The sequence below is a fragment of the Carcharodon carcharias genome, chromosome 17, assembly GCF_017639515.1.
Source record: "Carcharodon carcharias isolate sCarCar2 chromosome 17, sCarCar2.pri, whole genome shotgun sequence".
Lineage (NCBI taxonomy): Eukaryota > Metazoa > Chordata > Chondrichthyes > Lamniformes > Lamnidae > Carcharodon > Carcharodon carcharias.
The window spans coordinates 108,813,313-108,831,510 of NC_054483.1; the positions used below are offsets into that span (position 1 = coordinate 108,813,313).

General features: G+C 47.6%; 1 protein-coding gene across 3 annotated transcripts in view; it reads right to left on the minus strand.

Annotated features, from left to right (window-relative positions):
• The window catches only part of zgc:123010 (uncharacterized protein LOC641500 homolog), a 204,531-nt gene that overhangs the window by 46,172 nt on the left and 140,161 nt on the right, over window positions 1-18,198 (minus strand). For all 3 annotated transcript variants that reach the window (XR_005945696.1, XM_041210199.1, XM_041210198.1), the window contains 3 exons: window positions 17,934-18,038; window positions 11,429-11,519; window positions 8,990-9,080 (listed from right to left, as the gene is read on the minus strand). Coding sequence is in view for 2 of the 3 variants with exons in the window: in XM_041210199.1 (XP_041066133.1) it covers window positions 8,990-9,080; window positions 11,429-11,519; window positions 17,934-18,038 (287 nt within the window). In the remaining variant the exon portion in view is untranslated. The remainder of the gene's footprint in view (window positions 1-8,989; window positions 9,081-11,428; window positions 11,520-17,933; window positions 18,039-18,198) is intronic.

Genomic DNA, 18,198 nt, shown 5'->3' on the forward strand with positions numbered 1-18,198 from the left:
CTTGCATTTGTCCTAATGAGTGCAAGATGAAAAGCTTCAGCAACATATCTCTCTTTTCAGCAATACTCAAGTTCTGTACGATCAAGCGACTGCTTATATAATTGTCTGTTTATATTGGACATTTCAGTTTCCCACGCTTGTTTCCTCATTTTCTCAGACTAAAAAATGACACTTTAATAATAAAAGATGACATTCATGCTCATTTGTGTAGTGGATTCCCATAAAATGTGTTCTGAAGTGGCACCAGAAGTCATTATAATTCACACATTCCCTTCAGATTCAGGTTATGAAGTCCCTCAGCCTCTGAAAGAACACAATCTGCACATTACTTTTTAAAATTAAGAGCAATCTAACTGCACATCAGTGCCGGGTATAGAGGAAAATGATGGATAGTCCTTTATGACGTTAGAATGTCCCAATGCTAACTGAATATTTTTAAACAGTAATCACTGTTGTAATGTAGGAAATGTGGCAGCCCATTTGAGTACAGCAAGCTCCCACAATTGGCAGTGCGATAATGACCAGACAATCTGTTTCTAGTGATGTTGGTTGAAGGACACCAGGGAGAGCTCCTGCGCACTTCTTCAAAATATTCCCATTGGATCTTTTACGTCCACCCGAGAGGGTATTTGGGGCCTCAGTTTGATGCCTCATCCAAAAGACAGCATGTCCCTCTGACAGGGCAGCACTCCCTCAAACTGCCCCTCTGACAGTACAGCACTCCCTCGGTACTGCCCCTCCGGCAGGGCAGCACTCCCTCGGTACTGCCCCTCCGGCAGGGCAGCACTCCCTCGGTACTGCCCCTCCGGCAGGGCAGCACTCCCTCGGTACTGCCCCTCCGGCAGGGCAGCACTCCCTCGGTACTGCCCCTCCGGCAGCGCAGCACTCCCTCGGTACTGCCCCTCCGGCAGCGCAGCACTCCCTCGGTACTGCCCCTCCGGCAGGGCAGCACTCCCTCAATACTGCACTGGAGTGTTAGCCGAGATTTTGTGGTCGAATATCAGGAGTGGGGCGGGGCTCGAACCTATAACCTTTGGGCTTAGGGACGAACATGCAACCCACTGAACTACACCCAGTGCCTCTATAGCGTTGCTGAAAATGAGGGAATAGTTTATAAAATGGATTTTGCATAATTGCTTGGATGAGGAATCCATAAAACACCCTCACCAGCTGCTTCAGCTACTAAATGTATTGCCCAGCATGATAATGAACCACAAAGATGAGGAAGGTCTTGGTCCAAATCAGTCTTGCATTAGAAGCTCAGCTGAGACCACAGGAGAGGCCAATATGATTGGCCACAACTCCACTGCATAAGGTCATGAGGAAGAAAAAAGAGAAGCGAGTGATGGCAGCTCTTGGTTGCCATCTAGGAACTCATTCTAAGGAGTCTATTTAGAGGGGACTTTAGGATACAGTGCCCCCAATCCCACCACAGTCAGCCTGCTAAGACATGAAGTGCGGGTACCTGGTGAGATACTGCAGAGAGTGTTGCTGTCCCTGGGACACTGCCCCTGCTCAAGTCATGTCATAGAATCATACATCACAGCAGGAGGCCATTCAGCCCATTGTGCCTGTGCCAGGTTTTTGAGATTGAGCGAACTCCCCAATCAATCCTGTCCCCTCTGCTCTTTTCCCAAACGCCTACATTTTTTTTCTTTTGAAGTATTTATCCAATTCATTTTTGAAAGTTATCACTGAAGCTGCTTCCACCGCCCTTTCAGGCAGCGCATTCCCAACCCGCTGTGTCTCTCTGAGAATCTCATTCCTTGCCTTTTCCCTGTAGTCCTGTTATGTCTCTGTTAATAATATAATGAAGATTGCGCTACAAAGTCACAAAAAAGAAATGAAACCGGACGGACCACCCGGCATCAACCTAGGCACCAGAAACAACAACTGCAATCTTAGCCCTGTCAACCTTGCAAAGTCCTCCTTACAAACATCTGGGGGCTAGTGCCAAAATTGGGAGAGCTGTCTCACAGTCAAGCGACAGACTGACCTAGTCATACTCATGAATCATACCTTACAGATAATGTCCCAGACACCACCATCACCGGCAGGACAGCCCCAGCAGAGGTAGTGGCACAGTGGTATACAGTTGGAAAAGTGTCGCCCTGGGAGTCCTCAACATCGACTCCGGACCCCATGAAGTCTCATTGCATCAGGTCAAACATGGGCAAGGAAATCTCCTGCTGATTACCACGTACCGCCCTCCTGGATCAGTGCTCCTCCATGTTGAACACCACTTGGAGGAAGCACTGAGGATGGCAAGGGCACAAGTTGCATCTGGGTGGGGTCTTCAATGTCCATCACCAAGTGTGGCTTGGTAGCACCACTACTGACCAAGCTGGCTGAGTCCTAAGGGGCGTAGCTGCTAGACTAGGTATGAGGCAGGTGGTGGGGGAACCAACAAGAAGGAAAAACATACTTGACCTCATCCTCACCAACCTGTCTGCCGCAGATGACAGTATTAGGAGGAATGACCACCACACAGTCATTGTGGAGACAAAGTCCCACCTTCACATTGAGGATACCCTCCATCATGTTGTGTGGCACCACTAAATGGGATAGATTTCGAACAGATCTATCAGCTCAAGACTGGGCATCCATGAGGTGCTGTGGGCCATCAGCAACAGCAGAATTGTACTCGAACACAATCTGTAACCTCACGGCCGGCATATACCCTACTCCATCATTACCATCAAGCCAGGAGATCAGCCCTGGTTCAATGAAGGGTGCAGGAGGGCATGTCAGGAGAAGCACCAGGCATACCTAAAAATGAGGTGTCAACCTGGTGAAGCTATAACACAGGACTACTTGTGTGCCAAACACCATAAGCAGCAAGTGATAGACAGAACTAAGCGATCCCACAACCAACGGATCAGATCTAAGCTCTGCAGTCCTGCCACATCCAGTCGTGAATGGTCTGAATAATTAAACAACTCACTGGAGGAGGAGGCTCCACAAATATCCCCATCCTCAATGATGGAGGAGCCCAGCACAGCAGTGCAAAAGGTAAGGCTGAGGCATTTGCAACAACCTTCAGCCAAAAGTGCCAAGTGAATGATCCATTTCAGACTCCTCTGGAGGTCCCCAGCATCACAGATGCCAGTTTTCAGCCAAATGGAATCACTCTATGTGATATCAAGAAACGGCTGAAGGCACTGGATAGTGCAAAGGCATAGGGCCCTGACAACATTCCAGCAATAGTACTGAAGACTTGTGCTCCAAAACTTGCCGCACCCCTGGCCAAGCTGTTCCAGTACAGCTACAACACTGGCATCTAACCGGCTATGAGGAAAATTGCCCAGGTATGTCCTGTACACAAAAAGCAGGACAAATCCAACCCGGCCAATCATTGTCCCATCAGTCTACTCTCGATCATCAGTGAAGTAATGGAAGGGATCATCAACAGTGCTATCAAGCGGCACTTGCTTAGGATTAACCTGTTAACTGATGCCCAGTTTGGGTTCCGCCAGGGCCACTCAGCTCCTGACCTCATTACAGCCTTGGTTCAAACATGGACAAAAGAGCTGAACTCCAGAGGTGAGGTGAGAGTGACTGCCCTTGGCATCAAGGCAGCATTTGACCGAGTGTGGTATCGAGGAGCCCTATCAAAACTGGAGTCAATGGGAATCAGGGGGAAAACTCTCCACTGGTTGGAGTCATACCTAGCACAAAGGAAGATGGTTGTGGTTGTTGGAGGTCAGTCATCTCAGCTCCAGGACATCAATGCAGGAGTTGCTCAGGGTAGTGTCTTAGGCCCAACCATCTTCAGCTGCTTCATCAATGACCTTCCTTCCATCATAAGGTCAGAAGTGGGGATGTTCGCTGATGATTGCACAATGTTCAGCACCATTCATGACTCTTCAGATACTGAAGCAGTCCATGTCCAAATGCAGCGAGACCTGGACAATATCCAGGCTTGGGCTGACAAGTGGCAAGTAATGTTCGTGCTACACAAGTGTCAGGCAATGACCATCCCCAACAAGAAAGAATCCAACCATCGCCCCGTGACATTCAATGGCATTACCATCACTGAATCCCCCCCATCAACATCCTGGGGGTTACCATTGACCAGAAACTGAACTGGACTAGCCATATAAATAATGTGGCTACAAGAGCAGGTCAGGAGCTAGGAATCCTGCGGTGAGTAACTCACCTCCTGACTCCCCAAAACCTGTCCACCAACTATAAGGCACAAGTCAGGAGTGTGATGGAATACTCCCCACTTGCCAGGATGAGTGCAGCTTCCACAACACTCAAGAAGCTTGACACCATCCAGGACAAAGCAGCCCGCTTGATTGGCACCACATCCACCAACATTCACTCCCTCCACCAGCGACGCACAGTAGCAGCAGTGTGTACCATCTACAAGATGCACTGCAGGAATTCACCAAGGCTCCTTAGACAGCACCTTCCAAACCCATGACCACTACCACCTGGAAGGACAGGGGCAGCAGATAGATGGGAACACCTCCACCTGGAAGTTCCCCTCCAAGTCTCTCACCATCTTGACTTGGAAATATATCACCGTTCCTTCACTGTCACTGGGTCAAAATCCTGATACTGAAAAGTGTGAGGTGATACACTTTGGAAGGAGTAATTTGACAAGGAAGTATTCAATGAATGGCATGACACTAGGAAGTTCTGAGGAATAAAGGGACCTTGGTGTGTGTCCATAGGACTCTGAAGGCAGAGGGGCATGTTAGTGGAGTGGTGAAAAAGGCATATGGGACACTTGCCTTTCTCAATCGAGGCACAGATTGCAAAATTAGGGAGATCATGTTGGAGTTGTATAGAACCTTGGTGAGGCCACAGCTGGAGTACTGTGTGCAGTTCTGCTCGCCACATTATAGGAAGGATGTGATTGCACTGGAGGGGGTGTAGAGGAGATTCACCAGGATGTTGCCTGGGATAAACCATTTAAGTTATGAAGAGAGGTTGGATAGACTTGGGTTGCCTTTGTTGGAGCAGAGAAGACTGAGGGGTGACCTGATCGAGGTGTACAAGATGATGAGGGACATGGACAGGGTGGATAGGGAGCAGCTGTTCCCCTTAGTTGAAGGGTCAGTCACGAGGGGACACAAGTACAAGGTGAGGGACAGGAGGTTTAGGGGGAATGTGAGGAAAAACCTTTTTATCCAGAGGGTGGTGACGTCTGGAATGTGCTGCCTGGGAGGGTGGTGGAGGCGGGTTGCCTCACATCCTTTAAAAAGTACCTGGATGAGCACTTGGCACCTCATAACATTCAAGGCTATGGGCCAAGTGCTGGTAAATGGGATTAGGTAGGTAGGTCAGGTGTTTCTCATGTGTCAGTGCAGACTTGATGGGCCGAAGGGCCTCTTCTGCACTGTGTGATTCTATGATTCTGTGAATACAGGCCCAGTTTCCACAATCTCTCCTGATACGACAATCTTACCATCCCAGGGATTAATCTGGTGAACATCCGTTACACTCCCTCTATAAGTAAGCGTATCCTTCCTTAGATAAGGGGACTAAAACTGTGCACAATACCCTAGGTGAGGTCTCATCAAGGCTCTATACAACTGCAGCAAGACATCTTTACTCCTGTACACAAATCCCCTCATGATGAAAACCAACACACCATTTGTCTTCCTGATTTCTTGCTGCGCCTGCAAGCTAACTTTTAGTGACTCATGAACAAGGCCACCCAGGTCCCTTTGGACACCCGCACTTCCCAACCTCTCACCATTTAAGAAATGTTCTGCCTTTCTGCGTTTTCTACCAAAGTGAATAACTTCACATTTATTCACATTATATTTCATCTGCCATATTCTTGCCCATTCACTTAGCCCGTCCAAGTCCTCTTGGAGCCTCCTCATAACTTACATTCCCACTCAGTTTGGTGTCACCAGAAAATTTGGAAATATTACATTTGGTCCCCATATCCAAATCATTGATACAGATTGTGAACAGCTGTGGCCCCAGCACTGATCCTTGTGGTTTCCCACTAGTAACAGCTTGGCTTCCTGAGAATGATCTGTTTATTCCTGCTCTCTGCTTTCTGTCTGTTAACCAATTCTCAATCCATACTAGTATATTATCCCTATCCCACGCACGTTAATTTTGTTTACTAACCTCCTGTGTGAGACCTTATCAAAAGCCTTCTGAAAATCCAAATACACCATATCCACTGGGTCTCCTCTATCTATGTTATAAGTAACATCCTCGGAAAACTCCAACAAGTTTGTCAAACATGATTTCCCTTTCATAAATCCACGTTCATTCTGCCCAATTTTACCACTCTTTACTAAATGTCCAGTTCATACATTCCTTATAATAGATTCTAACATTTTCCCTACAACTGACGTCAGACTAACAAGGTCTGTAGTTCTCCATTCTCCCTCTTCCTCCCTCCTTAAATAGCGGGGTTACACTTGCTTCTCTCCAGTCCACAGGAACCTTTCTAGAATCAATCGAATTTTGAAAGGTAACCACCAATGCATTCACTATCTCTCTAATCGCCTCCTTTAACACTCTGGGATGAAGCTCACCTCATCCAGGGGGATTTATCAACCTTCAATCCAGTTAACTTTTCAAGTGCTATCTCTTTACTAATGCTAATTTCTGAAATAAAGAGACATTTTTTGTCAAACCTTTTCGTCTTGCACTCATCAGTACAATCCGCAAGAAAATACCAATTACCCCCACACCCCCTCCACCACCCTCCCTCCAGCCCGATCTCTGTGGACTCAGAGGAATTTAAGTCCTAATAGCAAGTGGGAACCCTATCGCTGGGGCTCCCAGCTCCAGGAGGGGCTTCTAATTCCAGGACTACCCCCAGTACGAGGGAAATCCCGCCTCCGACAGCTGCCAGCCAATGAGAGCCTGGCAGCGGCGTTACACTCGGGCCTTCACCAGGGTTCATCGTTAGGTCCCTAGAGAAGGTTAAGTAATGGGGTGGATAGGTGTTGCGAGAAGGGCTGGGCGATGGGGGAGGGGGTGGTGGTCACTGGGAACTGTAGAGGTGGAGTGGGGTCGGAGGAAAGGGCAGGAGGGTAGCCCCTCCCAACGCCAGGGCCCCTCAATCAGGCACTGAACACCTCTGATCGAGGGACGACACCCCCATGAGGCCGTGCAGGTTTGCTTGTTTAGCTCTCCACCTGGCAAATCCCTCTGCCTGCCCACTGCTGGTGTTCCACCTGCTGCTGGCTGAATACCAAGGGTGGTGGGATTGGGCCTATGTTGGGCATTAATTGCCCACTTAACGGCCTCACTTGGCGTCTAGATGAGAAGGTCTCCCACAAGCCTTTCCACACAGGTTTAATTGCGGGGGGGATGAATGTCAAGGTTGGGGATTTGGCAGGATCCCCACCCAGCATCCTCTCACCCAATCAAACAGCATCCCCCCCACCCCCCCCCCCCCCCCCCCCCCCCCTCCTCCCCACCGCCTCGGAACTCGTCTCCAGGGGAGGGGGTCTTAAATTCCACCCAAAATGTTTCAGCATCACTCTAATCATGCTTACTGTTGTAGGAAATGTTGCAGTCAGTTAATGCACAGGAAGATCCCACAATCAGCAAGGTGGTCGGCTGTGGCTCGGTTGGTAGCACACTCGCCTCTGAATCACAAAGTTCTGGGTTCAAGTCCTACTTCAGGGCTTGAGCACAAAGAAGTCGAGGATGACAGTCTGGTGCAGTACAAAGGCGGTGCTGCACTGTTGGAGGTGCCATCTTTCCAGCGAGACATTAAACCGAGGTTCCCATCCTCCTGCTTTGGTGGATGTAATACAGGCTTGTCCAACCTGCGGCCACTATGCAGCCCACCGGGCCTTTCAATCCAGCCCGCGGACCCCATGTTTAAAATGCAAGTAACTTTGAAGATTCTCCTCCTCTCCTCCAATCACAGGCTATTTCTCTGCGGCATCTGGTGTTGACAGGGTCACTAGTGAGAACCAGTTTCTGATTGGAGGAGCAGCTTCCTTCAGTCTGAGGCCTGAAGAAGCGGCGTGACGGCAGCAATGAATCTGTTGGGGAGGAAGGGAGATTTTCAGGGACCAGGGAGAGAGAACGACTACCGAGTTTTGGGGGGGGGTCGGCGAGAGAGACTGCTGGTGGTGTGGGGGATAGTGTGGCAGCTGGTGATGGAGGGGGAGATGGGGGTGGGGGCAGAATGGCCGCAGGGGAGACGAGCGAGTGTGTGCAAGTGTGTGTGGCTCACTCCTAGTCTCAGGGTTCACACTCACTCTCACCCTGGCACACCAACACACTCGCATCGCCTCACACTGTGGGTGTGGGTGAGAGTGGGTAAGAACCCCGAGACAAGCAGTGGGCTGTACAAATGGCATTTGACCATCTCACACTCAAATGGTCATCTGTACAAATTACTCATTTTTTAAAATTAGCAATTTATTGCTCTGACAGTTTTACTCAGCAAGCTGTTGCTTTTCATCGCACCTCAACATTTTATTGACATTCATGTTCAATGTTGCGCCACGCCTCATCTTTCTGAAATTTGGTCATCGGCCCCTCGAGTGAGAAAAAAAAATTGAAATGCGTCCCCTCGCACCAAAAGGCTGGACAGGCCGGATGCAAAAGACCCCACGGCAGAATTCCGAAGAGCAGCCGGGGAGTTCTCCCCAGGTGTCCTGGCTAATATTGATTCCTCAATCAACCCATCACAAAATCAGATTATCTGGTCGTGATCACATTGTTATCTCGCCCACAAAAAGGAACATTAACGGAACGCGGATTAGTCTGTGGTGCCGACACAAGCAGGAGCAAGGAGCTGAACTGCCGGTTAACCTGGCCCAGGATATTAGAAAAAGCTCCAGCTCTTCAAATATTTCCACGGAATCTTTGACCTACACCTGAATTAGCGAACAAGCCTTAATATGGTCTTTCACCTGAAGTTCACCTTCAGGTCAAGAACCTCAACTTGGCGCAGGCCGTCGCTGTGAAAGATCCTGTCTACCCATCCTCCACACGCCGTAGACACACAAGACCAAGCGAGAGTATACAAGGTACCTACTCGGTTTGATCCTCGATTATAGGAAAATTGAATAAAAATAAACGATCTTCCTCCTCAGGCATCTCCAAGGTCCCAGGATTTGGTTTTTGAACTGTGGAAATGGAAAGAAGGATACAGGTTACGGATTAATACCCCGGATTAATAATAACTCTAACCCTAACCCCGTGTCCACCATAGCTCAGTGAGCTCACAAATAGGGCAATCACAGAGTCAAAACCAATCCTAGATTACAGGAGGAGGTCTAAGTGTTTAATTTTAATGTTCATTCTACAAATATCAGTGACAACGGTTGGCAGTGTAGGTCACCTTTTGTGTCCTCAAGGAGGTGGTGAGCTGCCTTCTTGAACCACTGCAGTCCATGTGCCGTGGCATCATCTACTGTGCTGTTAGGATAGGGGAGTTCCAGGATTTTAACCCAGCAACAATGAAGGAATGGCGATATATGTTAAAGTCAGAATGGTGTGTGCCTTGGAGGCAATAGTGCTCCCACAAACCTGATGTCTTTGGTCCTACTTGGTGGTGAAAGTTGCTGCCAGAGAATGATGATCCAAATTAATTTTACCTACATGGCAAAGAGTGCCTCCCACTTCTCTACCATTGGCTTCATTTTGGTGAGGACTCTACGTTTAAAAACTGCAGCAAACAGCAGATGTCAGTGGGAGTTAGGGTCCAGTAGACGTTTCGTGACTCCAAAGGAATGGAGAGCGTCAGACCTGCACGTCTTATGACTGATTTTCCATGTCCTGTTTCTCCCCCTGCGGAGACATGGAGGACGATAGTGGCTGGAAATAAATAGAGGGCAAAGCTGCACCACCAGGTCAGTTAAAGTGACTGCTGCTGGAAACCAACACTTTGGTGTAAAAGCGCCTCTGTAAATGTATCTCATTTGATCAAGAAGTCTATGTGAAAGGAGCAACCTACTGCACCGGACACAGCATCAGCGAGATTGAACGGAGTACGAAAAATGAGAGCCAAATTGACTGGTTAGATGATGCCACTTGCCTTTTCAACACCCGTAGATTGAATTAGCAAGGGCAGGCTGAGCGAGGTATAGACGAGCTGCTGGTCTTAGGGAAAGGAGGTGTCACAGTCTGCAGTCACTGAGCTTTGATCTATGAGCATTAGGCTGTGCCATGCTGGGCAAACACAGCTGTGAAGGACACTCACTTCTCTTCGGGGAGTGGGCACAACAGAAGTCAACAGCATGGTTTCACCAGCTTCAAGCCACCCCATTATCTGTTAAATACTAACTGCCACCATTGAAGATTGACAGCAGGTTGACTTAGCACGAGGGCTTCCAAGTCTAGTTAGATGTATTTTGGGAGATTTCATCAAAAGATCTCTAGCATCCTCCTTCCTAGGCAGTCCATCGGGAGGGAGGATAACTTGCTTCTGCTCTGGTTCAATGGGTTCTGAGGTGGCTGAGAAGTCCAATTCACTGCAGACTCTGACACATGGTGGGGGCAGGTGATGCTTGAAGGGTTGGGTAAATGGGTTGGAGGTTCAGGCTCTCCCTCCGATGCTTCGACTTTGCCTGCACGTGCTCTGGGTTAAGTCTCTCGATGTGTTCGTTGCCTTCGTGAATGAGCCTTCTCCATCTTGGTCAGTCACAAGCTGGGGTCCCCTATGGATGGGTGAGGCTGTTTGTCCTCTTCAGGGATGCTTTGAGGACATCCTTAAGGTGTTTCCGCTGTCCTTCTGGGAGTCTCCTACCGGGATCAAGTTCCGAGTGGAAGTTTCTTGTGACAGGCATAGGAACGACGTGTGCTGTCCAGCGGAGCTGGTTCTGAGTGATTAGTGCCTTGGTGCTAGGCACGTTGGCTTGGGAGGGGAACCACCTTTCTTGCAACGAGGTTTGGAGGATCTTGAGAAGTCATCGCTGGTCGGTAACTCTACAGAGCTTTGAGGTGCCTGCTGTAGGTTCTCCAAGTCTCCAGCTTCCAACCAAGCTAACATTCCCACCATTGGGTTCCTGATTTGTCCATCTTTGCAATGCATTGTCTTCCCAATTGGATGGCAAAGAGACTCATTATTACTAGGTTGTATGGTTTGTGACTCATCAGTCTGATAAACATTCTGTCCTCCATCTCCGATATTATTACAACTAATAAACAAGAGTTCGAAAAAAATCATTTTAAACTTTTTTTTTAAAATTAAGCTGCTCCTACGATTTTGCTTGCAGATGGTTACTCTTTAATTCCTGCAGATTTCAGGATAATCCTGAAGGATTGGCAACTCTAAGTAGCACTCACTCAACCAAAAGCAATGGGTGACGTGGGGAAGAGGAGGGAAAAGTGGCAGAAAAATGGAGAACATAACATCTGTTACCATGACAAGAACATCACCCTTTCTGATCCCTTCCTCAGCTTGTTCACTAAACACCGACCAAATAAGTGAGAACCAGCTAGACAAAATTATCGGCAAGTCAAGAACACTTACACTTTAACACTAAATGAGAGTCTAATGCAGCCTCGACGGTTCGATGTTGCTGTAGTGCGATTAAGCTTTGTTGCTGGGTAAAACCCATATTCTGAAAGAAAAGTTAAAAGAGGCTCTTAGACAGGGGCAACTTTACACAGTGCAGTCAGCATTTCTGTACACGTGTCTGTTTTTAAATTTAAAATGGGACATGTGGGACAGGGTAACACATCTCGTTAACAAATCAAGCCAAGACAGATGGGAATAAAATAGGCGTACTGTGGAGAAGGTGTTTCCACTTGCGAGCACGATAGGAACTAGGGGCCACTAATAAAAGATAGTCAGCTATTAAATCCAATAAAGGAACTCAGGAAAAATCTCCTTACTCAGGGAGTTGTCTGAATGTGGAACTCACTACCACATGGAGTGGGTCAGGTGAATAGCGTAGATGCATTTAAGGGTAAGCTGGATAAACACATGAGGCCATGGTTTTGGGCTAAGGGGTAGTAGATTTAAATCAGAGATGAGGAGGAATTACTTTTCTGTGGAATTCACTACCTCAGAGTGCAGTGGATGTTGGGACGCTGAATAAATTTAAGGAGGAGATAGACAGATTTTTAATTAGTAATGGGTTGAAAGGTTATGGGGAGAGGGCGGGAAATTGGAGTTGAGGCCGAAATGAGATCAGCCACGATCGTATTGAATGGAGGGGCAGGCTCGAGGGGCTGAATTGCCTACTCCTGCTCCTAGTTCTTATGTTCTTATGAGGGAGTCAGGAACAGAGGATTCTGCTGATAGTGCGATAAAAGGGAATGGGAGGGGATTTGGGTGGAGCATAAACACCGGCATGGAGCTTTTGGGCCGAATAGCCTGCTTCTCTGATGTAAATATTTTGTGAAGTCCCTCTCATTCCACTGGCTGTAAATGTCCTACAATGGTTTCATTTGGGGAGGTGTCAAATCCATATCCTAATGGGCCACACTGCACAAAACTGTCCAAACATCGGGACTAAGTTGCTGGTGTTGCTCAGAGAGGCCAGAAGATAGCCAACATGGAAGTGGAGAAATTGGTGTAGTATGGGCACTCTCCAAGGGTTTGTACTGAAGTACACTGTAGGACCAAGCAGGGAAATGACTTAATGCTCAACAACTTTATTATTTTTGATAAACATTAAAAATATACACTACCCCAGATTTCACTTGACCCTGTTTATCCTCAAAGGAAAAGGTAAAGAAACATTTGGATGTCATCAATGCTTTTGCTAATACGTTTCTCAGTAAACAATTAATCCCAATGGAGGTGTGTCCTATAGAATAACTAAACTGGCATCAGTTAAGAAGATGCCCAAGGACTCTTATTCTGTTTTTGTCTAAAGATACTAGGTCCATGTCTAATTATTAATCACTCAATACAAAGATTGCCAGCAAGAAAGAGACAAAAAGTAGATTTTTTTGGAAAAAAACATACAATTCCACAAAAGGGAGAAATAGTCATTCAGTGTCCATCAGTCACAAAGCAAGAAGTAATTAACCAATCAACACAGAACTCAACAGGAGGACCATCAGTTCTGCTACTTAGCCACAGAACTATCTTCTCCATTAAGTGTTCGGCCAAGTCTGTTGTACAATTATTTTGGTTAATTTGTGCTTGCAGTTGACCATAAGCTTTTCATTCCAGAGACTGAATTTAGAAAAGTGCTTGCCTTACATAGCATTACAGAGTATTTACAGAACAGAAACAGGCCATTTGGCCCAACTGGCGTGTGCCAATGGTTATGTTCCCACACGTCTCTCCTCCCATCCCTCTTCATCTCACTCAATCAACATTATCCTTCTATTCCTTTCACCCTCATGTATTTATCTAGCTTCCCCTCAATTGTATCTATGCTATTCACCTCAACTACTGCTTGTAGTAATGAGTTCCACATTTGCAGCACTCTCCAGGTGAAGATGATTCCCCTGGATATGAGCATACGAACAAGGAGCAGGAGTAGGCCAGTCGGCCCCTCAAGCTTGCGCCGCCATTTAATAAGATCATGCCTGTTTTGATAGTAACCTGAAATCTGCATCCCACCTACCCCCAATAACCTGTCACCCCCTTGCTTACCAAGAATCTATCCACCTCTGCCTTAAAAATATTCAAAGGCTCTATTTCCACCGTCTTTTCAGGAAGAGAGTTCCAAAGACTCATGACCCTCTGAGAGAAAAAATTTCACCTCATCTGCATTTTAAACGGGTGACCGTTTATTTTTAAACAGTGACCCCCAGTTCTAGATCCTCCCACAAGAGGAAACATAATCTCTACATCCACCTTGTCAAGACCCCTCAGGATCTTAAAGATTTCAATCAAGTCACCTCTTACTTTTCTAAACTCCAGAGGATACAAGCCTAGTCTGTCCAACTTTCCTCATACGACAACCTGTCCATTCCAGGTGTTAGTCTGGTAAACCTTAGCTGAACTGTTTCCAACGCATTTACATCCTTCCTTAAATAAGTACACAGTACTCCAGATGTTGTCTCACTAGTGCTCTGTATACCTGAAGCATAACCTAACAACTTTTGTATTCAATTCTTCTCACAATAAGTGATAACATTCTACGAACTTTCCTAATTACCTGTTGTACCTGCATACTAGCCTTTTGTGCTTCATGCACTAGGACACCCAGATCCCTCTGCATCTCAGAACTCTGCAATCTCTCACCCTTTAGATAATATGTTTCTCTTTTCTTCTTCCTGCCAAAATGGACAATTTCACATTTTTCCACATTATACTCCATTTGGCAGATCTTTGCCCACTCACTTAACCTATATCTTTTCATAGCCTCTTTTTGTCCTCTTCGCAACTTACTTTTTCTACCTCTCTTTGTCTCATCAGCACATTTGGCAACCATCCCTTTCATCCCTTCATCCAAGTCATTTATATAAATTGTAAAAAGTTGAGGCTCCAGCACTGATTCTTGTGGCACACCATTCATCACATCCTGCCAACCAGAAAAAGACCCATTTATGCCAACTCTCTGCTTCCTGTTAGCTAACCAATCTTCTATCCATGCCAATATGTTACCCCCTACACCATGAGCTTTCATTTTCCACAATAATCTTTGATATGGCGCCTTATCAAATGCCTTCTGGAAATCTAAGTACAGCACATCCACCAGTTTGATTGATATGTTTTGAGACATTCACATGACTGGGCGCTATACAAAGTATACATTCTGTCACACCTAAATAACCACCTTCAAAATGACTGATGGTAAGCCAGCCTTATGGCTCCAAAACAACAGGGAATGTTGCCTCTTGTGAAGTAATATTTCAGACAGGTTGGGATGACTGTTTATACAGCTTGTCCTGCACTCTTGAGGAACTTTCATCAGCAAAAAACAGGTGGACATAGTTACAGAAAAACTATACTCCCTCACAAATCCTGAATAAATAAGACATAGAACAGTCAGGTATCTCAAGGGTAAAAAGGGATGTGAGGCTGACTAAGTTGAGTTTAAACAATGAACTCCTTGAGGCAGTCATTTGACATGATTTTGAGCTCATGCCCCTAATGCATGAAACAGAACATTTCCCACAGTAAAATCTCAGGAATAAATTGTCTGCGCCCACGGTCAGTTAAGTAATGCTTTTCTTATATGTATAAGGTCACGGCTGTGGCTACCGAGACTTCGGAAATGCTCTTCAAGGAGCTAGTTAGTGTCCAAAGCTTTCACCTACCGATGTAACAGAAGCTAAAGGGGAAACGCTGACACTTTAACTGCAGATTTTACAGAGGAAAAGATTTAAGAGAATGATTCCAGAGACAAGGGGCTTCAGTTCCGTGGATGGTTTGGAGAAGCTGACCTTGTTCTTCTTAGAGAAGATTCGATGGAGGTGTTCAAAATCATGAGGGGTCTAGTTGGAGAAACCCCCTCCCCCCCCCCATTGGTGGGAAGGTGGAGAGCCAGAGGACACTGAAGAAAGGCAATTGTCAAAGAGGCAGCGGTGTCATGGGGCAGAATTTTCTGCCGGTCGGGTGGGTGGAGTGGGAGCGGGTGTGGGCAGAGCGTGGGAACCGATCACCGCCCACGAGCGGGTTCGCACCGCCATTTTACGCAGGCGGGCCAATTAATGCCCGCCAAGCGTGAATCTTGGCTCCCGAGGACGGCGGGAGTGGGCGGGCGGTGGTGGGACTGCAATGACCATCGGGGCCAATGGCGAACCGGCCGCCTGTTTTAAAAAGCTCCTGAAGCCTTTCAAAGGGTGTGAGTCGTGGCCAGTGGAAGGGCTTCCCAGAGCGTGGCTGGTGAGCAGGCCAGGCCTGGGGTGGGGGGGGGGGCACTGTGCCCCTCGTTTCTCAGACGATTGCCTTGCTGCCCTCCTCGAGGAGGTGGCAGCACGACTGGAGGTCCCCATACCCCAGGACGGAAGCAGGAAGCCCCCCCTCCCCCCCACATGACGAAACATGTCTGGGAGGAGGTGGCGGTGGTGGTGAGCACCTGGGTCCAGTGTCGCAAGCACTTCAATGACCTATTGTGCTCAGGGAAGGTGAGTACCATGTCGGCATTGGTCACTTAACCCAGCAGGTCGGCTTTTACCCCTGGCACACTGAGACCCACATGACTGTTTTGGGGGTAACCTGGAGGAGCTGCACCTGGGCGCAGAGCTGGAACTCCAGAACATGTCAAAGTCAGGGTGATGACATACTGGGAGGGGAGCTTCAAGGTGGCACTGGCACCAATCGATCTGCTGTCCTCTGTGCTCCGCATGCGTGTGCCTCCTTGTTATGGAAGGATATACCGTGTGGTGCCTAATGTGATGTAGGCAGCATGTGGCCAAGGGGGTGGGGGGGTGGTGGGGGGGAGGGGGGTGCGCAGAACGGGCCCAGCATCTTTGTGTGAGTGTTCGACAGCAGCAGGGTGAGGGAGCACAAGTGTGGACAGCTGATTGGGAGACGCCACAAAGATCACCCACCGACCCCTGGAAGGAGCCAGAGGCATGGAAGCTGAGGGCAGCTGTGACCTTCAGAGCCACTGGCATGGGGTGCCCACCCACACAGTTAGCGGAGATCTCAGGCCCAATCATCTAACAGATATAGTTGACTGTCTCCCTTGAGAGAAGGAGCCTCATTCGGCACTGCACCTCAGACATATTGAGGGAGCTGCTTCACCGCCTGTATACCCTGGCAGTAGGATAGTGGCATCTTCTGCTGCCCCTTCTGCCTTGGGCAACCTCTTGGCCCTGCACCCCTTGTGCCTGCGCCTGTCCTCCCAAAGGTGGCCCCCCCTGGAGGTTGAATGTGGACTCCTGGCCTCCTCCACCTTCTAGCCCTCCCTTCCTCCTCAGAGGAGGTGCCTCCAGTGGAGAGTTCAGCTCCCATTCCCAGGCTAAGGGAAGGCTTCCTGAAACCTGCAGGCCCAGAAAAGATTCCTCACTGCAGAGTGCGGACCTGAAGGTTGTGAGTCCAGACCAAGCAGCTGGTCTGCGTTTTGAACTATTGCAGATCACACACAGGCAAGTGTCAGTAACTTTGAGAAATCAATACTTGACTGTGCACACTCACGACCCCACTGACCCCTCTTATCCTGCCCGTGGATAAGGTTAATACAAACGTGTCCTACCCGCCTGCCCGTTGTGCCTGTGCGCTGATCCGAAGATCACACGGGTGCCGAAAAATCGTCGTTGGTTGACCCTCAAGGGCCTTAAGTGGCCTGTTAATTAATGGCGGGCGGAGGGGAATCGGTTATCAGCGCACGTCCGCCCAACGAAATATCGCGATGGCGCGCGGTGAGGTCGGGACTCTCGCCTGACATAACCGCACATCATTTTACGCGTCAGCCTGCGGGTCCTGCCCCCGCCCCCCCCTCACACCAATGGGAAAATTCTGCCCTTGTGGACAAACTTTTTTAATGCAGCGAGTGACTGGGATCTGGAGTACATTCGCCTGAAGGATGGTGGAGGAAGCTTCGATTGTGGCTTTCTAAAAGGAATTGGATAATCACCCAGAGAGAAAAATTTGCAGGGTTATCGGGAAAAGGGCGGCTGGAGTAGAAACGGCTCGGTTGCACCTGCTCCAATGTAGCGTAACTAGTTTTAGATTTTTATCTGAAAAGGGAGGCATGTGGCTGAAGCTTTTCGTCTTGCACTCGTCAGGACAAACACAAGAATGCCAAATTTCAAACAGTCACTAAATTGATGTCAACGTTTGAAATTTGACATTTGTGCATCTGTCCTGAGGAGTGCAAGATGAAAAGCTTCAGCCACATATCTCTCTTTTCAGCAATATTCAAATTCTGTACTACCAGGCGACCATTTTTAGATTTTTTCGTTATTTGGGACAGTAAACCATAACAGGAAAGTCTGACTATAAACCATATAATTAAGAAGGGACAATACTTGGAGAAAGTGCTCTTCCCAGACACACATACAACACAAACTTTAAAATCTTTATGGGGCATCCTGATATGATAAAAGCATTACATGAGCAAAAATGTAATTGTTCTTTCTAAAGTTAGCAAAGGTTTGAATATAAATATCTTGTTTACCATTAGCCTAAACATACGAACTTTGAAAAGCTCATTGACAGCATCATCACAGTCTTTATCCAACTGCAGCACCACTTCAAATGCAGATTCTGCCTCAGTGTACTTCTGTAGAAGGAAGTTTTCAACGTTAAGTTTCTCGATTTTTCTTTAAAATAAGCCAAGTTTATATTAAACATTTCTGTCCTTTTCACTTTAGTTCTCGATTTCTTGCATCGAATTCGACATTAAACCAAGGCCCCATCTCTTTAACAGTAGATTTGGAAGA